The sequence below is a fragment of the Vitis vinifera genome, chromosome 4 (assembly GCF_030704535.1).
Source record: "Vitis vinifera cultivar Pinot Noir 40024 chromosome 4, ASM3070453v1".
NCBI classification, from domain to species: Eukaryota; Viridiplantae; Streptophyta; class Magnoliopsida; order Vitales; family Vitaceae; genus Vitis; species Vitis vinifera.
The window spans coordinates 25,843,322-25,870,232 of record NC_081808.1 but is presented as its reverse complement, the minus strand read 5'-3'; the positions used below and the strand labels follow the sequence as shown (position 1 = coordinate 25,870,232).

The window sequence follows — 26,911 nt, the reverse complement described above, 5'->3', positions numbered from 1 at the left end:
GGACTCAAGGGCATAATGTCTTACCTTTTGCCATTATCATAATAATCTTTGAATAGACACAAAGTTGCAAGTAACATATCAAATATCAAATAATTATATATAAGTTTTAAAATATTAATTTAATTCAATTTTTTTTAGTTAAAAAAAAATTTGAATCGATAAGATCAATTTTCAAAATTATCAAATTAAATAAACCTTTTTTATTATTAAAAATCAAATGATGATTGGTTTTACTTGATTTGGATGGATTTGTTGGTTTTTCAGTTGTGTTTACATCCCCATCCTTGGTAAAGTGGAATTTTTGAAGTCCTTTTAGGTGAGTTAAGTGTACAGGAGAGAGTTCCCCACTTCTTACAATCACCAGGCATGACAACCCACATGGTTCGGAGCTCGAATTCCCTAGTTTTAGGCTAATACATTCTCTCAGCATCGCATGTGCACTATGTTCACCTGCTGGTGTCTGTTGCTAAATGTGGATGAATCTTCGGTCATTTTGATGGTAAGAAAATCAACAGAGAGATTGCATTAGAAGGCATAATGTAAGTTATTCAGTAATATCTCAGATCAGGAAAAGAAATTTCTACACTGATCCTAAAGACTTATCCCTCGGAACGGTGGGAGGGAGAAAGTCGTTGCAAATGTCACCGCCCTAATGTGGGATTCAGCAGTTTTAGTCGATACAGACTGCTGCAACAGTGTGCCCAACAGCGTTTCATGCTAATAATTTTGGTTCTGAAACTTGTGCAGTGTAGGGAGAAATTAGGAACCCACGTTTGCCCTGCCATCAAATCTAGGAATGATTGTATCTTCTTTTGGCTTCCTCTTGTCTCTGTGTAGTGATGTGAAGTATTCCTCAATTCATTCTATGAATGATGATATCTTCTTCTGGCCAACAACCTAGTTTGGTTTTTGGCCAATTGGGATTATCTTCGGTAGCAAGAAGCATTTTATTTGGACTGATCCGTCCACGAATGCGATAGGCATTAGTAATTTAGTACAGAGCACTTTGTGAGTTGCAATGGCCTGGGCTTTAACATCGCGTATGAAATTACCCAACCTCCGGCAAGCCCAATTGCATATACCTTAAAAACAGTTCAACGGGTATATATCTGGCCCAAGTACCTGGGTCGTTCCAACTTCCATAAATGTTGAATACGTTGTTTGAAACTCAAATGTTGGTTTTAACATAACTATTTGATAAATAAAATATGGTTAATGTATTTTTAAACATAATTTTACAAAAAAAAAAAAAAATCAAATTATGAATATTTCTAAACTATTAATTGCATTTCATTTCATTATAGAGCCGTATATCCACCATGGCTGAAAAAGCTCAGTGGTGTGAAATTCATTTGTGAATGCTCCCAATTTTCTCATGTTTGTCTTAAATGCATGCCGAAACTTCTTCGCTTGTCTGTTTTAGTTGTTGGTTGTACTTGTTTCCTCTGTGAGCCTGGGCAATTCAAAGCTACTCAGTCAACCTGCAATTCTCGTGAGGTGAATTTAAAACAATAATCAAATCCACCCCTCCTCCCTCCTCCACTGTTCTACACAACTACAAAGCCGGCACGGCCGGCCGGCATTTGCGACTCGAAATTTATATAGTGGATTTGTAGTCATCTCGTATCCTATGTATGCTTGCAGATTGAAAAAATATGATTCAAAATGAAATAGGAGAAAGGACAAAATATATATATATATATATATATATATATATATATATATATATATATATGCATATATATTATTTTTAAAATTTTATATAAAGATTAACGTTTAGTTCTACAATGAAAAAAATATTTTTTTTTATATTCAATTTAATATATGAAATATGAAAAAAAATTCAAATATTGTTAATTTTCTTTAAAAAACTTTTGTATTTTCAAAGTATTTAATTTTTATATAGAAGATAAAGAAATGGAATAAATTTTAAAAATATATAAAAATAATTTATTAATTTAAATTTTTTTTTTTTAAATTTCTTATACTTTTTAAAAAATTTCAAAAGTGGACCGTAATAATATTAAAATGCATAATTTTTAATATATATTTTATTTTATTTTATATAAATCAAGTAAAAAATAAAATCATTTTACTAATAAACAATGATATGGCAAATAGAACCTTTTTGCCCATAACTGTTCATGAGGCTGGAGGGATAAAAGTTACAATATTTTCAATTTTTAAAATTTGTATTTATTCAACCAATGCCTTTTGTTTTGGATAGTGCAGAAGTATTCAAAATTTATTTTATTATTTTCTCATTTGCAATATAGTAAAGTATATATATTTTAAATGACTTAATAGTTTTACATAATGAATTAGGATTTGAGATACCTGAAATACCAATGTTTGAAAAATAATAAATAATGTTCAAGTTATGTAATATCATAATAATCTTATTTTCAAATAGGACTTAATATATAAAGTGAAATATCATTTGATTATATTATTGATTTGTATCTAAATCATATTATTTTGCACCACATATATATATATATATACATATATGGTATTATCATTTTATATTCAATATTATTTATTTGTGTTTTCATTCAAGAATTCCAAATTTATCATATACTTTGAATTATCCACATTCAAATTTAAAGTGTACGTATTGGCTTGATACCTTAGGAGTCGTGGACTAATTGTTTCTTTTAATGAAAACTATTTTTTAACTTAAAACATATATCTGATAAGCTTTTAATAAAATATATATTTTTAAAATTTATTGTGAAACATGTTATTTTCTTAAATAAATATGAGATATTTTTAATAATTTTTTTTAGAATATTTTCTGAAATAATTAAAAATTATTTATTTATTTTTATTTTTATTTTTGCATTATAAACGAGCTTAAGTAACTGTGCGAAGACTTTAATTTTTTATTTTTATTTTTTTGCTTTGGGTGATGGAGGATACGATGGAAGAGACCTATCTGGCTTATCTTTACGATGAACGATTCAACGGATGTGATCTCAGGTTGAAGTTGCGTTTAGGTGGGACCCAGCATGGTGGGAAGTCCAAATCATTCTGGTGAAGCGGCATGTGGCAGGAAGGTCGAATCTTTGTTTCTCCCGCCTTGCCCTTGACATGAGCAATTCTTCTCCTTGTTCAAATCAAATATTATCTTTTGTCTAAGAGACGAGGGTTAGTTTTGATATTTCTTTCCTGCTCTTCCATTTTTTTGTTTTTTGTTTTCACTTTTATTTCTTAATTTTAATTTTGCTTTGATTTTTCTCTTTAAAATTTAAATGTTATGTGTTGTTTTCCTCTTCTCCAAAAGCAGCTCTCCACTCTTTCACTTCTCGTGACTCTCTCTCTTCTCTCTCACTCATCTGTCTCCCTTTTCCCCTCTACCGCTTTGATGAGCTGAGATCTGCCTTTTCCCCGAGTAATGGACCCATGCTTAAAGGAGACAGCGCATTGCGATGGTATTTTTCTTTCTCATTTTCTGGTCGTCGATCTATCTTCTTTTTTCTTCATTTGGATGCCAAAGGAACCATCTTTTTTTCTCAGAAGTTTATGATTTTTTGTTCAATACATTCATCAGCGTCTCTGTGTCACTGTGTGGTGGATCGTTGTCCTGCTTCTGATTTTGATTTCTTCAAAGAGAAAGTTTCTTTTATTTTGATCTTTTATCTTTCTTAATTTGGGATCTGATGTTGCCTCTTTTCCTCCCAGAAGAAATATAAATTATTTTTCAAGGTTGAATAGTTAATGGGTTTGTATAGATGTTGCTGCTGTTAGTTGAATGGAGTCTAAGTCGACTGTTTTAGTTTTCTGATTTTGTTTCCGCAGAATTGAGAATATTTTGTGATTTCTTATAATTGGGTTTTGGGGGGTTCATTTCAATAGGAGCATTTGTAGGTAGCTGTTTTGAATAAAGAGAATGATGATCTTTGCAGTACCTCTTATTTGTCTGCGTAATTAATAAGATATATCTTATGTTATCAAATAAATTTGCAGCTTTTGAGATATCATCCAAGAACTTAAAGGGTACAAAGGAGAAAAAGCTGCTTCATTGAGAGAGAGTATGTGAGATAGAAGGTTTTCTGGTCTACTGGCGCAATCTATATGAAATGACCATTGATATGCCACCAGTTATGGCCCAAACTGTAAGAACGAGTAGGTCTTCATTTAGCTCTAGCAATGGCAATGAAACACCTTTGCACAACTCTGCCACTATCTCAAATGGAGATGGATATGATAGCGATGGTTCCAATTTTGCACCCCTGTAAGTTTCTTGTCATCCTCTTCAACTTTGTATAGATTTTAAATTCACAAACTTCAATTTTGTCTAGATTTTAAATTCATGGCCTTCAGTATAATTGTGGTGCATCAATGATGCTCGTTTCCTGTCTGGGATTGGTTAGTCATTTTGTTGTTCTCTTGTTTAGTTTTGAAATCATTGATTGGAATTTTAGAAAGTTCAATTAAACGAATAACTTCAACCTGTTCTAACAATACAAAGATTTGCACCTAAATTGAAATGTTGGTCCAAAGTTATCCATAACTGAAATTTTTGGCCCAATAAATTTGTAGTTCAATGTTTAAAAAAATATTATAATAATATCTTGTGTCAGACACATTCCTTCTCTGTCCTGCCCCAACTCCTTTGTCCTCTATTCTTGTTCGGGCAATGAGCATATACGTCTTTCTGTCTTTCTCTTGCTTATATATTTCCACTTGGTTGGGCAAGAGTCACATCCATCTTGCTGCTTGACTACCTATTATTTTATTTCTTTTTTGCTGCAGTACACCAGGGTCATTGTCGGCAGCTATTCCAGCAGAACTTGCTGGAGCCATACCCTTGATTGATAGATTTCAGGTGGGAAAAGATAACTTCTATGCATGTAATACAACAGAAAAAACTGCTTCCAAATCCACCTTTGATTAACTATTTTTGTAACAATAGAATGAGTTGAATCCATATTGAGCTTTTAGATTTTTTGTTTAAACTCTGTAAACCTTTGATTTTGTTGTATTCAATTTTTCCATTTAGGTGGAAGGATTTTTGAGGTCAATGCAAAAACAGATTCAATCTTCTGGAAAACGTGGTTTTTTTTCTAAAAGATCGGTAGGGCCTCAAGTTCGAGACAAATTCACATTTGAGGATATGATGTGTTTCCAAAGGGTAATAATATGCTACTTTTCATGACATTTTTTTATTATTAGCACCCAGCAGAAAGAGCTAACTAACATCTTTTTGACAGGATCCTATACCGACATCATTACTTAAAATTAACAGTGACCTGGTAAGTCGGGCAATAAAACTGTTCCAGATAATTTTGAAGTACATGGAAGTTGATTCATCTGATCGAGTAAGTCAAACAAGTTTAGATGAGCGGATTGAGCTTGTTGGGAAACTGTATAAGCAAACTTTAAAGCGTCCAGAGCTCCGAGACGAACTTTTTGCACAGATTTCAAAGCAAACAAGGAATAATCCTGATAGGTATGCACATTCCTTTTCTAGTATGATGTTTGATTTTCATGACCCATTCCATCTGCACTTCTAATTGCTGGTGCAAGGACTAACCTTATTTCTTTAATCATGCTACCTTTATTGCTTCTGAAAACACAGGCAACTTTTAATCAGAGCATGGGAGCTAATGTATTTATGTGCTTCCTCCATGCCTCCTAGCAAGGACATTGGTGGATATTTATCAGAGTATGTCCACAATGTAGCACATGGCATGAATGTTGATTCTGAGGTCCAAGTCCTTGCACTGTATACATTAAATGCTTTGAAGCGTTCCATTAAGGCTGGACCTAGACATACAATACCTGGACGTGAAGAGATTGAAGCTCTTTTAACTGGAAAAAAGCTTACTACTATAGTGTTTTTCTTGGATGAAACTTTTGAAGAAATTGCATACGACATGGCGACAACTGTAGCTGATGCTGTTGAGGTACTAAAAAGCTTCATCTTTTATATAGATCTATGTACTTGTGTAGATATTTAGTAAGGAAAAGAACTTAGAAAATAAGAAAGATGAAGTAAGATCTTCTAGGAACAACATGATGACTAACAGAATTTTAGAACTTGTTTGGTGGTGGAATTGAGAACTGTTCTCTATTCTCATAAATAGAAAATGAAAAGACATAGAAAACGTGTTTGGCGGCACGTTTTCAAAAATTGTTTTACAAAACATTCTTTGGAAATTGGTTGTTTTTACAAAGTCTTAAAAGATTGTTATTCTAATTTTGAAAAGTGTCAACATTTAACAATTTCGTTGTTTTCATTATTTTCATTTTCGAAAGAACCACTTGTGTTTTACCAACTGCCAAATGATCCCTAGTCTTTCCGAGGTCCTTTCTAGGTGTTTAGTTAGTTAAATAACAAAAGAAGCGATTTATGAGGAACTGAATATAAAAGGCTGTAGTAGCAATATTACTTCAGCTGGGAAATGATACCTCAACTGAAGATGCTGCTAGCCTGCTATTACTAGTTTGTTAAATGGGGGGAGAGCAACCAAGTTAATGATTAGGATCTGAGAAGTGAGGATATAAGGGTCTCTATCTCAGTTTTTTGGGGATTGCCAAGGTGTCAATGAAGATTACTAGTTTGAATATAAGAGGCTTGGATTCTATAAAAAAAAAGGGTGATGAAGGTTCTGTTATGCAAAGAAGCTCTTGATGTGGTTATGCTCCAAGAGACTAAAAAGGTGAAATGCCTACAGAAAATTAGTGAATAGCATTTAGATGTATAGGGATAGGGACTGGATGGAACTCTTGGCTTTTAGCGAATGTGAGATTCTTGGACATTCTCTTGCTCTAATGTGGTGGCAAGCCCTTTTTTCAATTTTATTCAACCATCCTTAGGGAAATGGTTTTTAGTTTTCGCCAGTTCATGAACCAAATGATTTTACACCTACAAAGGCATGTTTGGAATAGATATAAGATCTTTTTGGGCCAACATTCCTAAGGTGGTGTGCTAGAGGAGATTTTAATGTTATTAGAAGGATCTTAGAAAAGTCACAGGGTTTTGGGATAACCTCAAGCATGAGAGAGTTTGATAACCTCATTACTTGCAAGAAACATACCTCCTACTTGTCTCAATCATTGCCCTAGAGTCTTAGATACAATCCTTCAAGCGGGGGGTTGGCTCCTTTGTGGTTCTAAAAAATGTGGTTGTTCCATCCTAGGTTCAATGATTGTACTAGTACTTGGGTGGGAAGCTCATAGGTTTATGCAAAAGTTGCAAGGCTTCAAGGCAAACTTGAAAATCTAGAACAAGGTTATTTTTGGAGATATCAAACAAAGGAAAGAAGCCACCTTGAGGGGTATTTCTATGTTTGATTTTTAAAGAGAGGGAAGGGACTTTAACCATTGAGTTAGCTTCTTTGAGGGCTACAAAGGAAATGGAGTTGGAAGATCCAGTAATCTTTCAAATGGGCAAGGATAAGGCACCGAATCTAGATGATTTTAGTATAACGTTTTATCAAGAGTGTTGGGACATTATTAAGGAGGACTTGTTGAAATTTTTTTATGAATTCCTTGACAATGGGATACAACTTTCATTGCTCTAATGCCTAAGAAGTGTCAAATTACTAGGTTTTTTATTTTATTTATTTTATTTTATTTTATTTCTAACTCATTAGTTTGGTCACTATCCCCGACAAGATCATTGCTAAAATGTTGTCTAGGCTTGTAAGAGGAGTTTTACATGAGACCATTAATATTTCTCAAAGAGCATTTGTTGAGGGTAGACAAATTTCAAATTCTGTTTTAGCAGCCAACAAAGTGATGGATGAGAAAAGATGCTTAAGAGGAGGTGTTTTTTTTTTTGAAGATTATTTTGAAAAAGCTTAGAATTGTGTGAGTGAGATTTTCTTAAACCATGCTTTAGAATGAAAAATTCCAGAGGCGAAATGGAGATCTTAGATTTGTGAGGGCTTATTGACTACTAATTTTGTGTTAATAAATGGGGGTCCTAGAGGCTGGTTTAAGGCATCTAGGGGCTTAAGACAAAGGGATCCACTATCTCCTTTTCTTTTCACCATCGTCTTTGATGTTTTGAGTAGATTGATATTGAGATCAAAACAATTTTGGTTGGCAGGTTTAGAACAAGGTAACTTATAGTTTGTAGATGATAGTATCCTTTTTCTCATGATCTAGGTCACTCAACTTTCAAAATCTTAAACCAATTATAATGGTCTTTGTTATTGTCTCTAAGCTTAAGACAAATTTGGATAAAAGCACTTTATTGCGTATTAATGAGAATCAAAACCAAGTTTAGACTTCTCTTTTAAGAGTTTCTTCTCATGTTTTGATTAGATTTATATATTGTTGAAGGATGTCACCTTCTTGATTTTTTTAATTAATCAAAGATAAAGAAAGAAGAAAGACATGCTATTGCTAATTTCTGTTAACCTTTTTTTGTTTTAGATTTTCAAAAATATAAGTGGAATAATTAATTGTATAAATAAATAAAAATCACAATCCTATCTTATATATCATTTCACATGATTATTTTATTTTAGGAATTTCAAATATAATCTTTTTGGCATCAACCTTGATCAAAATCATCTCTCTAGGTTAGCATTGATGCTTGACTGCAAGGCTTCAGATTGACCCATACTTTATCTGGGTCTTCCTTTGGGAGGGAATCCAACTGCTTGTGGATTTTGGAATCCAGTGATTGAGAGAATCTCTAGGAGATTAGACGGATGACAAAAGGCTTACTTATCTTTAAGTGGTAGGATAACTCTCCTACACTCTTGCCTTTCCCATATCCCTAGCTACTTCCTTTTGCTGTTTAAGATTCTAGCTTCAGTGGTTGCAAAAGTCGAGAGGATGCAAAGGGACTTTCTTTGGTCAGGGGTTGGGGAAGGCAAAAAAGATCATCTTGTTAGATGGGAAGCAGTGTGCAAGCCGAGGGTTAAAGGGGGTTTGGGAATTGGGAAGATACCTTTAAGGAATCGTGCTCTTTTAGGGAAATGGTTGTGGAGGTTTCCTAGGGAGAGTACATCTCTATGGCATCAAGTCATTCTTAGCATATACGGGACACACTCAAATGGTTGGGATGCCAATACTGTAGTTAGATAGTCACACCGTTGTCCTTGGAAGGCCATTGCACAAGGCTTTTAGGATTTTTCCAAGTATACTCGGTTTATTGTAGGAGATGGGGAAAGAATTCGCTTTTAGGAAGATTTGTGGTGGGGGGACCAAATCTTAAAAGACCAATATCCAAGACTATATCGAGTAGTAATGGATAAAAATATTCCAATATCTTCAATTCTCGGTTCGTCTCGCCCTTTCTCATGGAACTTTAATTTCCGTCGTAATCTAACCGATTCTAAGATAGAAGATCTAGAATGCCTCATGCACTCTCTAGATTGTATGAATTTATCCACTTCCGCTTTAGACGCGAGATCATGGTCCTTATTGTCTTCAGGTTTGTTCACAGTCAAGTCTTTCTTTATAGCCTTGTCCCAAATGCCTGATTCATCTCCATTTTTCCCCCCTAAGTTTGTATGGAAATCTCAAGTCCTTTTCAAAGTTAAGGCCTTTGTCTGGCTTGTGGCACACAAGAAGCTAAATACCAATGACTTGCTACAATTGAGGAGACCCCACAAAGCTCTTAGCCCTGACATATGTAAGTTGTGTATGGAGTAAGGAGAATCAACAGATCATCTCTTCCTCCATTGTTCAGTGACGTTGGGATTGTGGCACAGACTTTTTCAGCTAGCCAAGATGGATTGGGTACCTCCGAAAAACATTTTAGACATGATGTTCATCAATTACAAAGGATTTGGCAAGTCCAAGAGAGGGGTAATTCTATGGCAAAACGCGAGTATAGTGTTAATCTGGGTTGTGTGGCGGGAAAGAAATGTTAGGATATTTGAGGACAAAGTTAGGAATTCAGGGAATCTTTGGGATTCCATTCATTTCCTTGTGTCCTTTTGGGCTTTTTGTTCAGCGGGTTTTAAGGGCATCCCCCTTAACGTATTACAACTTGATTGGCTAGCAGTGTGTAGATCCAATAGTTCCAATGGGACGGCCTAGTGTATTGTTATTTTTTCATGTTGTTTAGTTTTACTTTTGGCGGGAGGATTCCTCATCCTCCTTTTGTACTTCTTTTTCTATCAATATATTCACGCGTGGTTTCCTATCAAAAAAAAAAAATATATAATTACAAAGTTAGTTTTCTAATATAATGAAAGTCAACATATATGTCATGTTATATAGCAACTGACTAAATGTTGTATTAGAAACATGGTTTTGAATCCATCTATAGCTTTTTGCTTCTCAATTTATGCACAATTATATGGCATATTATTGAGAAATTGTCAACTCAATTTTTTAGAAAACTAAATACAAGATTGGTAATAGAAGTAATTTGTTGCTTAAATTCCTTTTGTTTCCAAATACCAGAATGTGGATAACTAATGTGTGGAATTTATACCTCAAATTTGTGTTCCATGAACCAAACATTGTCTTAATTCCTTTTATTGAAGACATTGATCCTCAAAGGAAAGAATTTTTCTGTAGTTTCTTTTTCTTGATAATTCTTTTCATAAGCCTTTATTTGGTTAGATTTTTCCACTGTTTGTGTTTATCATGTAATTTTAGTTAATTAATTTTGGGTGTTGTGGATTTGCTTAAGAAAGTAACTCCCTCTTGTTTGCTCGCCATGGAAATTTTTTATGCCTTTCTGCTCCTCTGTTCTATTTTCTGGTATATACATTTTTGTTCTTTATTGAGCTTTTGTAAATCTTATAATATTAATTCAAAGCATATCTGCTTCAGGAACTTGCAGGAATAATTAAACTCTCAGCATACTCTAGCTTCAGTTTGTTTGAATGCCGGAAAATTATTACTGGTTCTAAATCACCTGATCCTGGGAGCGGTATCCATCTTATTATCTTCTGGATTATTTTATTTTATTTTTTTAAATCAGACTCACTAAATTAGTCATTTGATGTGCACTTTTTCTTTTTACATAGAGGAGTATATTGGATTAGATGATAACAAATATATTGGGGATTTATTGGCGGAATTCAAGGCAGCAAAGGATAGAAGTAAAGGAGAAATTTTGCATTGCAAATTGATTTTCAAGAAGAAGTTATTTCGGGAATCAGATGAATCTGTAGCAGACCCTATGTTTGTGCAGTTATCCTATGTTCAAGTATGTAATCTTATTTTAAAGTAATTTGTGAGCAACTCTGATTAATATTTGAATATGTACAACTTTGACTAACTATGGGAATTTTGAACAGGCAGTATCTGATTTAAGCTTTGATCTAACTTGTTTTTATTGTTTCAGTTGCAACATGACTATATATTGGGCAATTATCCTGTTGGAAGAGATGATGCTGCACAACTATCTGCATTGCAGATTTTGATTGAGATTGGATTCATTGGTTGCCCAGAATCATGCACGTTAGTGATTCTAGTTATTTCATCTTGATTTGCAGGATTTATTCTGTTGTTTTTTTTTCTATTACAGTAGTGATACACAATATTATTATTATTTTTTGGCATAAATAATAGTGTTAAAGCATAAGAGATTGTTTTTTGGTGATTGTGTTTCATTTCTCCATTTATATTAGAAATTTCTAGTGATTTTTTTCTTGTTAAATGTGTGATATTTTTCCAGTGATTGGACATCACTTTTGGAACGATTTCTACCTAGACAAATTGCAATCACCCGAGCAAAGAGGGATTGGGAGTCAGATATTCTTTCTCGCTATCATTTGATGGTAAGAATCAAAACTTGAAGTTCCTTATTTAGTAATTTGCTTTAAATAATGCTAACATGAAGTTCCAACCTTTTGTACATTTGGGAGTGGGCTTGTTATTATCTGACAAGGTTTGGGGTGGTTGGTTTTTCTTGTGGTCCTTTTTTAAATGATCTCAAAATTTCATCCATAAAGAAGATGATGACAATATTTCTTTTGATTTAATTATGTTGCTGTATATAGGAACATTTGACAAAAGATGATGCAAGACAACAATTTCTAAGGATCTTGAGAACACTGCCTTATGGGAATTCGGTTTTCTTTAGTGTTCGCAAGATTGATGATCCCATTGGACTTTTGCCTGGACGGATCATCTTGGGCATTAATAAGCGAGGGGTGAGTCAGAGTTATATTATTATAATGTATCTGTACATTGCAAATTTGATGTTTGAATTATAGATCTATTGCAACAGAACATGAATTTGATTGTTCATTCTCACAGGTTCATTTTTTCCGTCCAGTTCCAAAAGAGTATTTGCATTCTGCTGAACTAAGAGATATAATGCAATTTGGTAGCAGCAATACTGCTGTATTTTTTAAGATGAGAGTTGCAGGTGTCCTCCACATATTCCAGTTTGAAACTAAACAGGTTCTTAATCTTTTGAGTTTCTATATGTATATATATAACATTTTTAGAGTTTTAGTCTCTTTTTTCTTTTATGTATTCCTTGTTTGCCTATCAAAAAATTATTATTTGATAGAGTTCTATTCCATTTTATGCAGGGAGAAGAAATTTGTGTTGCTCTTCAGACGCATATAAATGATGTTATGTTGCGTCGCTATTCTAAAGCACGGTCTGCTGCTAGTGGCTCTATGAATGGAGATTCTTCTAGTAATGTTAAGCCTCCTAGTGTTGAAGTCTATGAGAAACGTGTGCAAGATTTATCTAAAGCTTTGGAGGAATCCCAAAAGAATGCTATTCGAGTAAGTAGCTTGGATTATTAGCAAGTTAAACCTTCTGTTCCCATAAAAAAAAAAAAGAAAAAAAAAAAAAAGAAAAGAAAAAAAAAGAGCAAGTTAAACCCACTTGAAACTACAGTGCAGTACATCAAAACCCCTACCAAGGGATGTGATGGTTGGGAACTGAGGATTTATACGAAGTGATAGTGTATCATTAAGTTATCAAATCATATGGTTTCAGATACTAATACAATTTGATATTTTTCATTTACAAGTCAAAAAGTGGTCATAAATTCATAAGTCAAAGTCATATCATTCTAACTAAGTTGTTTGATCTACTTTTCAAAATCAAGTCAAAGTTCTGTGACTGATAAAATAGAAGAAATTATTAAACACAACTGGCATGGTTTCGAAACATTTTTTAAATATTCTTGTCTTATCGTAGTCCTTTGCCTAGATTTCTGAACAATAAAATACTTCCCATGCTCTAGAATGTCTTCTCAAGGTCTTAGTGTTCACCTAGCTTCTGCAAATATTTCCATCAATTCCTTTGAACTTGATCCTTCCTTACTAATTTTCCCATTTTCTTTGTCTTTGGTGCAGATCTATATGCCCAAATATTTGACTTTTTAATTCCAGGGGTCTCTGACTGTTTGCAAACGTTTCTAAAGTTCTAAATATTTATAATCCGTTTAAGCTTACTGACCCCAGTTGATCAATCAATCTCTAGGTTTGATCAATCAAAGTGGGAATTTCTTTCTTGATCAATTGATAAACATAATGGATCAATCAAACTGAGTTTTTTTTTTCAGTTCTACAACGAAACTTCAAATGAACATCCTTGATTTTGTTTTAGTCCAATAATCCTAAATCCAAAATTTCTATTGTGCCCTTCTATTTTTAAAGGTTTTTAGACTTCAAAAACTTGTATTTAATAAAATAAAGGCCCAATAGACAAATTTTTCATCAACATTTTCTACAACTTTGCTTCTTAATGATGCTTTTTATCTACCACTCTTAGAGATTTTTTATGAGAAGCGTGAATTCTATTTCTCTTTTTTTTTTTTTTTTTTTTTGAATGATAAAAAGAAAAATATATTAAAAAGGGCCGCCAAAATAGCAGTCCAAGGTATACCAACACGTATCCAGCTACCACCACCCACCACCGCAATAAACCAAAGTTACAAAATGAAAGGAACAAAGCCAACCCACCCTCATCTTCCCTTTGGCCAAACCCTAGAACACTTTCTACCTCTTTTTCCTTCTATTAGTCAAAGCGGTTATGACCTTCCAGATAAAATATCAAAATACCCTCTTCAATTTGTTTATTTACCTCTTAGTCTTAAGGAAAGAAAATTTCCTAAAGCAGACTTGTTTAAATACTTATTTAATTGATCTGCAATTTAGTCCTTGTTCTCATCACACTATAGCATAAATAAAATTAACAAAGATGTGTTAAAGATGCATTTATTTGTTCGCTTTTGTGCATACTATGCGGTTTTTGTTGGTCCAACTAATTTAAAGTGTGGAAATAAAGCCTGATAATTTTGGTGCCTTGTTTTAATAATGCATTGATAAAAATGTGGTGAATAAATTTGGGCCTTATTTTAACTCTTTCTCAAAGTGCACTCTTTCAAGCTTTAGTCTCTTTTTTTCTTGCTTTCTAATTCCAAGTAGGTTGAGGAACAAACTAGAGAAGTGTTGATGCGACTTTTTGGTTGGGCGAGGGGCAGAAATTCACTTGGTGAAATGGAATTCTATGTGCTCTTTAAAAATTGATCATGGGCCGGGTGTAAAAATATTTCACTACTTAATAAAGCATTTTTAGGAAAATGTGTTGGGGTTTTGTATGGAGCATGACAACATTTGGAGAAGAATCATTGTGAGAAAGTTTGGGGAGGTGAAGGGATTGGTGGCCAAGGATGAGGAGGGTGACCTATGGGATGAGTCTTTGGAAAGTCATTTGTTGAGTATGAGAGGACTTCTTTGATAGAACTAGCCTTGAGATTAGCTATGGGAGGGGACAACTAAGGTTTTTTTTTTTTTGATAGACTAAGGACAACTAAGTTTTCCCTCGAGTATGGGGGGAAAAAGTGGGGAATCTTAGCCATTGGCTGCTAGATTCAGAAGGAGATTTCAGGGTTGGGAGTTGACATCCATGGAGTGCTTTTCTCAACTTATCTATCCTTGTATTACTAGGCAGAATTGTGAGGATAAGTTGGTGTGGCAATTGGCCAAGAAAGCCATTCTTTGTGAAGTCATATTATCTTTGAATATGCTTGGGGACCTCATTTCATTCACCTCTAAAGAAATTTGTGCCTGGGCTACATGTTCTAAAGTGATGTTTCTTTGTGTGGGAGGCTACAGGATGAAGATTTTTACTATTGATCTTATGATTAGAGGATGCTCTTTAATGAACATATGTTGGATGTGTGAATTGAAGGAGGAAACAACCAATCACATCTTCATTCACTTTGAGTGGGCAAGCAGACTATGGTATTTACTATTCTTCCTCTTTTTTGTAAGGTGGGTTCTCCTTAATGGGGTCAACAAGCTCTTGCTTGGTTCGAGCAGTTAGAAATAGCATTGAAAGACCATGTCCTCAAATGTTTTTCTTTTGCGCAAGGGAGATGGCAGGGAGGGGTCTTATTCTTCTTTTCTGGATTTTGTTGATTGTTTGGGTATGGGGTAGGTGGTACGTTGGCCTGTTGTTTTTTTATTTATTGTGTTGTCTTCTGGTATGCTTTGTATATCCTGTGTCTACATTGGTGCAGCTCACTTTTTTGTATACTCCCCATGTGTATGTGGACCCATGCTCTAAAGTATAGTCAGAATTCTGAATAGAATTTGATACAGGGTTGTCAAAGTCTTGTATGAATTGCTTTTCTTGGTTGTGGAATTGCACATGGGCAAAATAGTTTCTTTCATGAAATAAAATATACGCATTGCTTTGTTAAAAACATTTCTGCATATAGTGTTATTTACCTTAGTTTACAGAGAGTTTTTATTTCCCTAATAAAGGTGATGCTAACTAGCTTATCCAGTAAGAGACAAGGAGTCTTACCGACTATACTAACTAGCAGGCCTTTTATGTTATGGAACTTTAGATGTTAGAGTGAGGTTACCCACAACTCAGGCTGTTCAGGTTGGGTTGCTGTAGTAATAACTATCATTGATGCCTTTTTCTAATTTCCTCTATCAAAATGATTGTAAATGCAGTACATGATGCTTTCCAAATTATTTATCAGTTGGTGAGACTTGAAACAGATGTCAACGTCTAGCGACTTATCATATTTTTCATAGAAAAACAGTTTTAGTAACAAAAACCAATAAGGTTAAAACTAAACAACATTTGAACCAACAAGGATTATGGTTTTCTTTTCTTTTTTTTTTTTTCTTTTTTTTTTTTGGAGGAGGGGGGTTTTATAGTGTTAAGACGGTTGGAATATATAAAAGGTAATTTTGTTAATGTCTATCTCATCTTAATGACTTATAAAACTTGCATTTGAAGTTAATATTCATATTTATCTAGTTATCAGAGGATTTGCATGAAAAGAAAAAGGAGCAGGAGAAAATGCAAGAAGAATTGGAGGGCTTGAAAGATTCCTTGATATCTGAGAAGCAGATCTTAACAGAAGTTATATGTGACCGTGATAAACTCAGATCATTATGCGATGAAAGAGATTCAGCCCTGCAGGTTAGCAGTTTAACTTTATAGAGTCCAATTTTTAACAGCTTCTTCATTTGCTTATCCTGATATGTGTTTCCATGCTTATTAGGCTGCATTGTTGGAGAAGAGGAGTATGGAAGTGAGATTGGGCAAGTTAAGTAGTCAAGGATTAGAAAACAATGCCAAAAAAGATTTAGTTGGAACAAATAGCCAGGTAAACATGTTGAGAAAATAGATTTATATCTGGTCTTAACAATGATGGAATTATGGGGAAAAAAAATACTTTTCTTTTGTACTTTTGGCAAATTCATATTTACAAATCTTGCCTCTTATTCTGTAACTTTTTATTGCTTTGCTTGTGATGAATTTTAGTTCTTTGGCTGTTGATAAGTTTAGATGTTACTAAAACTCCAAGATGAGTTAAAAAGGCGTTGTGAGGAGTTGCATGTAGCCCAAGAAACTGCCAAAAGACTGGGAAATGAAAAACAATTATTGGAACAAAGAATTCAGAGGCTTGAAAAGAAGAAAGCCGATGAGGTAACAATGTCAACTCTTGTTTTGATAAACCTCCATATGTATTCATTTGCATGATCAAGGCATTCATCTCTCTACCAACTGTTCAAAATGTAGGTGGAAGTTCTTGAGAAAAAATTTGAACAAGAAGGCAAGACCTTAAGGCTTCGAGTGTCTGAACTTGAAAGAAAACTAGAAGTAGTCACACAAGATTTGGCTGTTGCTGAGTCAACTCTTGCAGTTCGGGCTACAGATTTGGCTTCATTACAGAATAATTTAAAGGAATTAGAGGAATTGAGAGAAATGAAAGAGGTAATAATCCTATACTGGATTTTCATTTTTGTTTTAACTGTTCATTATATTTTTAGGTTAGTAATATTTCTGTTTCTCAATACTCATAAATTGAGAACCTTTCTAACTAATAAATTCTTGGCTTGCTTTCAGGACATTGATAGAAAGAATGAGCAAACTGCCGCTATCTTGAAAATGCAAGCTGCTCAGCTAGCTGAGCTGGAAGTTCTTTACAAGGACGAACAAGTTCTAAGGAAGCGATATTTTAACATAATAGAAGGTTGGCATTGCCTTAAAGTTTTTAATATATTTAATGATATTCTTTTAGGTCATATATCTTCTATTCTTTTGTTAAATATTTTGTTCTTTGGTCTTTCACATCTCTAAGAATTTCTATTCTTTCTCAATGTCACTGACACAACATTGGCCCTTGTACACATTACAGATATGAAAGGCAAAATCAGAGTTTTCTGTCGGTTAAGGCCTCTTAGCGAAAAAGAGGTTGTTGAGAAAGAAAGATGTGTTCTTAATACTTTTGATGAGTTTACAGTTGAACATCCGTGGAAAGATGATAAAGCAAAGCAACATATATATGATCATGTGTTTGGTGGTAGTGCCACTCAAGAAGATGTGTTTGAGGATACAAGGGCAAGTCAACATCATGAATGTTTGTTAGCAACTTGTTTGATTACATTAATTAGTAGTTCAAGTTGTGTGATATTTTCTATGTTTATGATTGCAGTATTTGGTTCAATCGGCTGTAGATGGATATAATGTGTGCATATTTGCATATGGTCAGACTGGTTCTGGAAAGACATTCACAATTTATGGTTCTGATGGTAATCCCGGTCTTACCCCACGGGCTACTGCAGAACTTTTTAAGATTATAAAGCGAGATGCCAACAAATTCTCATTCTCGTTAAAGGTAACGTGACTAATGTGATATAAATAAAGGCAATAAATAAAGTTTGTTCCTTAAGATTTTTTTTTATGATTGATATGTTTTATTTATTTTATTTGAAAGTTTGGTGATTACTGAAACAGAAGTGCTTTAGATACAATGACTCTTCTTTTTCGTATTAAGTTCTTGTTTATAGGAAGCAAAATTTATGTAGTATCTAAATAAATATTGTTCTATTTTGCCTTTATTCACCTTTGACATAAATCGTGAAATTGTGTAGGCATACATGGTGGAGTTGTATCAAGATACACTTGTAGATCTTCTATTACCAAAGAATGCAAAGCGTTTGAAGCTGGACATTAAGAAAGATTCAAAGGTAATCATCTTTGTGTAGGTAATTTTTGTGATTGACAACTCTATTTTTGAGATGTTATTGATTGGTCCAATTTATGGATGAGTAAAATGTTATTCTACTTTTACTGAAAATTTGATCCAAGTTATTTTACTTCAAAATCTTTTGGTTTTTGCCCTCATTGATGACTTAATTTGCAATGATTAGGGCATGGTATCTGTGGAGAATGTGTCTATTGCATCCTTATCAACATATGAGGAATTAAAAAGCATTATTCAAAGAGGATCTGAACAACGACATACATCTGGCACTCAAATGAATGAAGAAAGTTCAAGATCTCATTTGATTCTTTCAATTATCATTGAAAGTACCAATCTTCAAACCCAATCAGTTGCCAGAGGAAAGGTATTATCTTTATCACTTGGAGCATATTCTCTTGGGTTAATTTCTTTGACCTCCCCTGAGATTTTGCCTAAATACACTTAGTTTCCATTGGTTTGAAATTTCATCATATGCCTTCCCTATCCTTCTCATTTGGTAATTTCACTCACCTCCCCTCTAATTCAAAATAAGGGAGGTATTTGACGAATTTTCAAATCAATGAGGGCTAGTTGTATTTAGATAAAACCTCAAGGGAGTTGAGTGAAATTATCCCTATTCTCTTTGATACTATCTTGATTTATGCTTTTCCTAATGTAAAGGTTTAGGCACATGGATATATACATCTCCCTATGTTTTTTCTAATTAAGCGGGAAAAAGGATGCAAACACTATTGTGAGCATAAATCTGTGTTAACATGGAGTGTGAGATGTCTTGTTGGGGCTTACTTATTGTGATAATGTTTATTTGTCTTTACATGACAATTTTAAAACTCTATCTGCAGCTAAGTTTTGTGGATCTTGCTGGTTCAGAAAGGGTGAAGAAATCAGGCTCTTCAGGTAATCAACTTAAGGAAGCTCAAAGCATCAACAAGTCACTTTCAGCTCTTGGGGATGTTATCAGTGCTTTGTCATCTGGCGGTCAACACATACCTTATAGGAACCACAAGTTGACAATGTTGATGAGTGATTCACTTGGTGGCAATGCCAAAACTCTTATGTTCGTAAACATATCTCCAGCTGAATCAAACTTGGATGAAACTTACAATTCTTTGACGTATGTGTTCTTCTATCTCTGTTATATTTCTTTGTTTAATGTCACAGAATTAGTTATTTCCTAGGTGACACTTAGACAACTCAAAACACTTGAAGTTGCTAAGTAAGCATTTCCAAAACTTAGCTCACTCTGTTAAGCAATAGTACTCGATACGAAAGTTGAACAAAGAAAGCAACACTCATAGTTTGAAAGAATGGAAGCTTTATTACTTATTATTCAAGAACACTTTATAATGTCTTGAAAGCTCTAAAGTGTGTAGTGTTTGGCCAAATGAGGTCATCACCTATTTATAGGTACTGTGGGAACTCTAGTTCTTTTATAATATTTCAAGAGTTTCCATCCATCTCTGGAGATATATAGATGTCTCTGGGTTCTTCTAGAAGTTTCCTTTCCTTGTATAAGCTCAAGCTCAAGTGAGGACTCATTTTAGCATATTAAGATGTGCAGTGGTACCAACTAATTAGGTTTGGATTATTGGAGATGTGCAAGTTTGGAAGGGCGAGTAAATTTGGCATGTGATGAGTTATTTTAAAGTTTAAAGGAAATGTATATACTATTTTTTCTTGGTTATGCCAGTTCATAGGTGGTCAGTCTGGCTAACAACTATCTATTTGTTTATGAATTCCCATCAACTCAATATTAGGCCTAGTTCAAGCACTTGATCTATAGCTAATATGAAATTCTTATTTTGAGATTGATGCTCTGGAAAATGACATTTTGAAGTTATTTTTTTTATCAGGTATGCATCTAGGGTCCGGTCAATTGTAAATGATGCAAGCAAAAATGTTTCATCAAAAGAAATTGTTCGTTTGAAAAAGTTGGTTGCATACTGGAAGGAACAAGCTGGAAGAAGGGGAGATGATGATGATTTTGAAGAAATCCAAGAAGAACGGAATATGAGAGAGAGAACAGATGGTCGGCACTCCATGTAGAGTGCCATAGAGGACTTGATGCAAGATTTATCTGGGCAAATTTGCTAGTGATGCAGATTGGTAGTTGGGGTTTTGTGGGGAAGAACAACTTAATTGTATAGTCTGGCAGGGCTTGGGGCTTGTATATTTTTCTTGACCTTTATTATTGGGTAATATACCTTCAATTTTCTCTTTCTTAAATTGTAAGAGTGACAACCACAATCATGTCTTGAGTGAGGTTTTCTGTTGTAATTCCTCGTCACAATGGAAGTTTGAAGATCACATCTATGTATCCTCGTCACTTCGCTTGAGCAAATATTACTTCACTTGGGCAATATTTACTTCATTTAGGCAATATGCAAAAAGCAAATGAGTTTTAAGGACTGGTACTGAATTTATCATGTGGAATTTGAGTAGAAGACGTTCGGATATTGGGGTTAATGTTCTTCCACCATTTCACACGTGGAACCGTTAAACATGAAATAAAAATTTCTTTTATCATCTGGAACAGAGGCGCTACACGCACTCCGTGTTATTGAGTCTTATGACTTATGAGGCAACATAACTTCACGCCTAACTTTTGCGCAACACTTTGTTCCAGGAATGCTATAAGAAAAAGACGAACGCCTAGCAGCACTACCAGAAAACTTAAGGGTCTAAATAATCTTTATATATTACAATAAGTGATGGATTTTAGAGACTGATTATATGTATGTATTAAAAAAAAATAGTCAAAATTAGATTTTACCAAAAGAAAATTCAAATGAACTAAAAAGTGTAAAAGAATTGTGAATTAAATTTTTAAAATTTTGATAATCAGAGTTTTAGTATAGTGATATGTCACCTTAAATGAAAAAACTAAATATTATCTTCAATGCTAAAAACTAAATATCAAAATAAATTTAAAAGTTTCAAATGGAAATGGATTGAGAATTTATCACAAAAAATTGTAAAATATAATTATATTGGAAAAATTATATCAAAATAAAAAATGTTACATTCACTAAAATATGGAAAATAGATTAAGTCTACTTGAGAAAAAAATGAATGAAGATAAAATAAAAAGGGATATATTAAGTAAGATCATTAAAGGGCTTTTAAAAAATATTTTATTTGGTTTGCAGCTTCATTTAAAATTTATTCAGTTACTTTTATTTAAATATTTGAGGATTAGTATTATTTTTTATTAATAACATTAAAATGCAATTTTTTTTTTCAAAAATTTAAATTAAATTAATATTTTTTAGGGGGCAAAATCTCTATTTTTATTTTATTTTTAAAAATCCTCTAACATTCCATTTTTTTTTATAAAAATGAAAAAGAAAATTGATGGGGGCATATGTCCCAACTCCCATGTGCCCTGACTCGTCCGCCGTTGCTTAGCCAATTGTAAAACTAACAACCTATTAGGCAATATTTTACTGTTTTTAAAAAGCAGTTATTAAAAGATATTCTCAATTATTTTAAAGGATAAAATTAATATCAAAAAATAATTTTTTTTAACTTACTTTAAGATACTATACTTATAGTATAAGAATCTTGTTTATAATCCTTTATAAAAAGCCACCTTAAATTTGTTTAAAAAATAATCAATTTTAAGAAAACAATTTCAAAGGTAAGAGTTTGGAGTCAAATCAGACTGTTTTACAAATATAATATAAACCGTAAGGATTTTTAAACTAATGTTGGCAATTTTATTTTTTTAAAGAAATATATATATAAATTACAAACAATAAGTTTAAAGTGGATTAAATATATATTATCTTTTCAATTTTTGACGTGACTTATATTTTACCTTTTATGTTAAAAAATTAACACTTTATCCTCCAAAATTATCAAAGAGCAACAAAATAATTACAAGTTGTAATTTTAAAAAATGATTTAAAATTTGTATTTCCAGATATTGATTAAAAAGAATTATGAGACCATTTTGAACAGCAGTACGAGAAAAAGTCCAAATGATCATTTTAATCAAAGGGAAAGTTGTAAACTCCTGACTCCATTTTGAGCAGCCACGCATGGCTAAAAGGAAGAACGGGGAAAAAGGAAGTCAAAGGACCGACAACTTTCGACACAAGTGGGGCCGATCAACAACTTTTGACGTAAGTGGATTTCAAGACGTAGCAATGGGGACGCGACAGGTCGCGAAATTTTACATAAAGTGGGCCCCATATGAAGCAATACCTGCGACATGATGTCTGGTCACGTGTGGTTGACGTGGAATATGTGTGTTTTGTATCCCCACAAAAGAACAACCCAAACTAGGACGGCCTCTCTAGTGTCGAGTATAAATTCAGGGGAGAGCAGAAAGGAGATGAGACGAGAGAAGCAAAGGAAATGGCCGCCGGCGACATCCCGTCGATTGATATGCAAGACTTTCCTAGGCAATTCCGGAGGCTGAGAGAAGCATGCGAGGAATGGGGTTGTTTCAGAGTTGTTAACCATAGCATCCCTCCATCTTTATTGTCTGAAATGAAGTCCGTCGTCGGATCTCTCCTTGACCTTCCCCTGGAAGTCAAACGCCGGAACACTGACGTGATAGCTGGCAGCGGCTACATGGCACCCAGCAAGGTCAATCCTCTTTACGAGGCCTTGGGTCTCTACGACATGGCCTCCCACCAGGCTGTGGATGCATTTTGTTCTCAGTTAGATGCCTCTCCTCACCAAAGGTCTCTCTTTTTATTTTTTATTTCCTAATGTTTTCTTCATAGTTTCTTATTTTCTTCTCAACTATTATTTTTTCTTCAATTTTCTTTTCATGTTCTTAGAATTAGAATCACCCTTTTGCTTTTTGCATTCTGCATTTTTTTTTCTCTTGGTTGTTTAGCACAAGAGATCTAACCGGAAATCAGAGGAGAGTCCGCTAAACAGGGTCAAGTTGGTTCAAGAAGAAAAATTATTAAATTGAAGAAACCTGTGCAAAAATTCCCTGCTTTTAAGAAGAAACAATAATTTCAAACTCCTTTCAGTTGTCTTCTTCCTCTGTTTTTTTTTTCTCAGTAATTTTTCCATGATAAATCAGTGTTTGATTCAAACCATATTCTCTTAATATAACACTTAAAAGGCAAAGAGTAAACTGCTCACCTTCCAATCCCATGAGATGGGAAAGGGATTGTTGGTTTGGGAAGAAATTGAACCCTCTTTGGAAACTGTTATTTCAGAACATAAAACTGGTTTTTTTGAGAATTTGATCTGAAAACATGTTTTTTAAGAACAAATTTTAAGTCTTCAATTGCTTTTTTTAAATAGTGTCGTGAGCAATCTCAAACAGAATTTAGTTGCTAAAAATAATACACAAATGTTTTCAAAAACCTTCCAAAAGGACTCTAATATCCATTAATTAATTCAGTAGTTCCATGAAGTGAACTCTTTTTGAGTTTTAATTACCACCAGGGAGACAATAAAGATCTACGCCAAAGCAGTGCAGGAGCTGGCCATGGATATCGGGAACAAGCTGGCAGAAACCATGGGGTTAGGAGGCGATTTGTTCAAGGAATGGCCCTGCCAGTTTAGGATAAACAAATACAACTTCACTCCTGAAACTGTGGGTTCCCCGGGCGTCCAAATCCACACAGATTCCAGCTTCCTTACCATACTCCAGGACGATGAAAATGTAGGGGGCCTTGAAGTGATGGACAAGTCTGGCGCATTTGTTGCGGTGGATCCCATGCCAGGGACTCTCCTTGTCAATCTGGGAGACATTGCCACGGTTGGCAAATCAACTAATGCTCTCAAAATATTTCAATTCAATGTTGTTTTTCCTTACACGTTCACGTTCACGTTCATGTTCTGAAACACGTTTGGTGGTGTGGCAATGAAGGTGTGGAGCAACGGAAGATTGTGCAACGTGAAGCATAGGGTACAATGCAAGGAGGCAGCAGTGCGATTGTCAATTGCTTCTTTTCTGCTAGGGCCCAAGGATGCAGCAGTGGAAGCCCCGCCGGAGCTGGTGGACTCCGAACACCCTCGCCTTTTTGTTCCCGTCACCTATGAGGATTATAGAAAACTCCGCCTCTCTACCAAATTGCAGGCTGGTGAAGCTCTGGCGCTTGTGCGCGTCGACTCCTAGACAAAAAGAAAAAGAGGGTTCCACTGTTCCAGTGTTGCCTTGGTGATGTTTTTATGCTTAATAAATTATTAATTGGGAGCATGGTTAGTTTTGTATGTTTACAGATCTCTACTCTTCTTTTATGGCCAAAAAGAGATTTTTGAAACAGGACCAAAAAAGTAGTAGGGCACATGATACACCACCATACATGCTTGAAGTGCACAAAGAAATCCTGCATTCTAGCATAACTCTAGCCCCCTCCCTAAGGGATTTGATGAAAGATTCCTTTCGCCTTTGCCTTTCACCTTTGGTCACTTTGTTGAAAACTTGTATTGTTTCAGCACCCTCTCCAAATGCATGTAGTTGTTTGTTTTTTAAACTACCCCTTTTTTTTTTTGGTGGTTAAAAAACAACTTGTTTTCGGATTTCAAATAGTTTGTGTTTTTTTATTTATTTATTTATTTACTTTTTGTTAATTTATTACTTATTTATTAAATTTTTATTGAATAGACAAAAATCAAGATATTTGATTTTTTTTCCTAATACTAAAAATGATATATTGATTTTTTTTAATATCTAATAGAAATAAAATATTTAAAAAACTAATAATTTAATATTAGCACTATTAAGTACCATTTAATTTTAAATTTAAGAAAACAAACATCTCCGAAACCTTCCAATTTTCCCATTTTTTGACAAGTATTGTTTATTCTAAGAGATCAATCTCCAATCCTATTTTGGTGGCTTTGCCAATCCACGATAATTGTCAATTAATAATTGGGTGGCAATATCAATTCACAGGAAATGAAATGACAAGTTGGGTGGTTATGCCAACTTTTAGAAATTTAAATAAATAGTTGAGTAGCTATGCCAACCTTAAGAAATTTAAATAAGTAATTGAGTAGCTATGCCAATCTTGAAAAATTTAAATGAATAAATGGGTGATAGTGTCAATCCACATAAATAAAAGTGTACAAGAAAGGAACACTTAATTTACATAATAAAACCCTCAAAATAAGGGAGACCTCCATGGGATAAAGTGGAGAAAAGAATTCAATATATAATAGAATTGAGATAAAATATTATTAAAGTATTTTCTTTACTTAAAGTTTCACACACCCTAAGATATGCTCACAATTTTATCACTAAGTACTCTTTTTGTGGAGCACTAATTTTTTCTCTCACACTCCGTGTGATATCCACTACTTTTTTTTTTTTTTCACTTTTATGTACAACTCTTGTAGTTGGAATTTTCTCAATCTTTTCAAATGATCTCCATAAGCCTATTATTTATAAGTAACAATTGAAGGCCAAAAATGAGCTCCATTGGTTGAAAAAAAGGCAGGCTCTTATAGGAAGAAAAATGCAAGATTTTATTGGCATGAAAAGGGGTTTGGTGGTGACGGGCATGCAAGTGAGTTTTTTGGGTGAAACAAAGGGCAACAATTTTTGGGGATATGGAAATGGACCCTACCAGTATTCATCCTTGCTCCCTTATAGGAATGACAATTTCGCGGGTTTTTTGGGTCACCTGCCCCAACCTGCCCCTATTAGAACAGGTTTGGGAACATAGAAATCGAGGATGGGCCGGGTTCAGTTTTTTTTTAAAAACCCAAATTGGGTTCGGGGTTGGGATCGGGTTTAGTAATAATTTGACCCGCCCCGAATATGAAATTACAACTTTACCATCCACCTATAAATATTTGCTCCATTTTATCATTTCAGGTTTTCTTCTTCTCTCGTTTTAGGGTTCTCATTCCTCTCAACACTAGGGTTGTTCCTCCCACTCAATGCAGAAATCCATCAAATAGTCCATCCGAAAATCCATTCAATAATCTCATTTCTTCCATCTCCTCTTGATTCATCCTTGTTTATCTCATATTCACAACTACTAGCAATCTCTTCAGTTTACGCTACTGCCATTTTCTCCATAGGAATCATATCTTCACGTATTTACAAACTGGTATGATTCTTTGTTGATTTGTATTTATTTGTTTTGTTTTTTGTGTCTTGAACGTTTGGTATTTTTTTCAAATGTTAATTTGTTTAGTTTGGGGTGTTTCTTTGTTAGTTTCTAGGGAAAAATGAGAGATTTGGAGGGGATATTTGGGATTGTCTTTCTTATTGGGATCATTGTAATTGCAGCTTAATCATAAAATTTGGAGAGTCCAAACGTACTGTAGATCTGTAATCTGGTGACAACAAGGTGTAGTTTTTTTTTTTTTTTTTTTTCTCATTTCCAATGTTTTCAGAATCAGACTGGTCATTGAACTGGAAAAATTATCGGTTCGCGGTTCACTGGTCGGACCAGCGGTCGAATCGGTCGAACCGGTGATGTAATAAATATATAATTTATATATTATATAAAATTAAAAATATATAAAATTATAAATTTTAATAATGTTTGGTTTTTATATTTGGTA

General features: G+C 33.9%; 2 protein-coding genes across 2 annotated transcripts; both read left to right on the top strand.

The window, feature by feature from the left end:
- The first annotated feature begins 3,237 nt into the window (after positions 1–3,237).
- Positions 3,238–20,786, top strand: LOC100261900 (kinesin-like protein KIN-14I). The gene is made up of 24 exons (XM_002263113.5): positions 3,238–3,434; positions 3,970–4,237; positions 4,759–4,831; positions 5,006–5,137; positions 5,217–5,455; positions 5,585–5,912; positions 10,756–10,855; positions 10,953–11,134; positions 11,273–11,388; positions 11,606–11,708; positions 11,931–12,083; positions 12,190–12,336; positions 12,471–12,671; positions 16,180–16,344; positions 16,427–16,531; positions 16,714–16,854; positions 16,948–17,142; positions 17,275–17,401; positions 17,567–17,769; positions 17,864–18,046; positions 18,303–18,398; positions 18,582–18,779; positions 19,258–19,529; positions 20,269–20,786. Exons 2-24 carry the CDS (start codon positions 4,083–4,085, stop codon positions 20,459–20,461), a joined length of 3,807 nt encoding a protein of 1,268 aa, XP_002263149.3. The 5' UTR covers positions 3,238–3,434; positions 3,970–4,082; the 3' UTR covers positions 20,462–20,786.
- Positions 20,787–22,714: 1,928 nt separating this feature from the next.
- Positions 22,715–24,938, top strand: LOC100246634 (2-oxoglutarate-dependent dioxygenase DAO). The gene is made up of 3 exons (XM_002263088.5): positions 22,715–23,109; positions 23,834–24,149; positions 24,261–24,938. Exons 1-3 carry the CDS (start codon positions 22,778–22,780, stop codon positions 24,507–24,509), a joined length of 897 nt encoding a protein of 298 aa, XP_002263124.1. The 5' UTR covers positions 22,715–22,777; the 3' UTR covers positions 24,510–24,938.
- Positions 24,939–26,911: the final 1,973 nt, after the last annotated feature.

What these genes read in the sequence shown, in the direction of transcription:
- LOC100246634 (XM_002263088.5), top strand. Translation starts at nt 22,778, where the DNA reads ATGGCCGCCGGCGACATCCCGTCGATTGATATGCAAGACTTTCCTAGG. An exon ending in GATGCCTCTCCTCACCAAAG is followed by an intron (nt 23,110 to 23,833) that starts GTCTCTCTTTTT and finishes AATTACCACCAG; the next exon opens with GGAGACAATAAAGATCTACG. An exon ending in ATCTGGGAGACATTGCCACG is followed by an intron (nt 24,150 to 24,260) that starts GTTGGCAAATCA and finishes GTGGCAATGAAG; the next exon opens with GTGTGGAGCAACGGAAGATT.
- LOC100261900 (XM_002263113.5), top strand. Translation starts at nt 4,083, where the DNA reads ATGACCATTGATATGCCACCAGTTATGGCCCAAACTGTAAGAACGAGT. An exon ending in TGCAGTTATCCTATGTTCAA is followed by an intron (nt 11,135 to 11,272) that starts GTATGTAATCTT and finishes TTATTGTTTCAG; the next exon opens with TTGCAACATGACTATATATT. An exon ending in AAAGAGATTCAGCCCTGCAG is followed by an intron (nt 16,345 to 16,426) that starts GTTAGCAGTTTA and finishes CATGCTTATTAG; the next exon opens with GCTGCATTGTTGGAGAAGAG.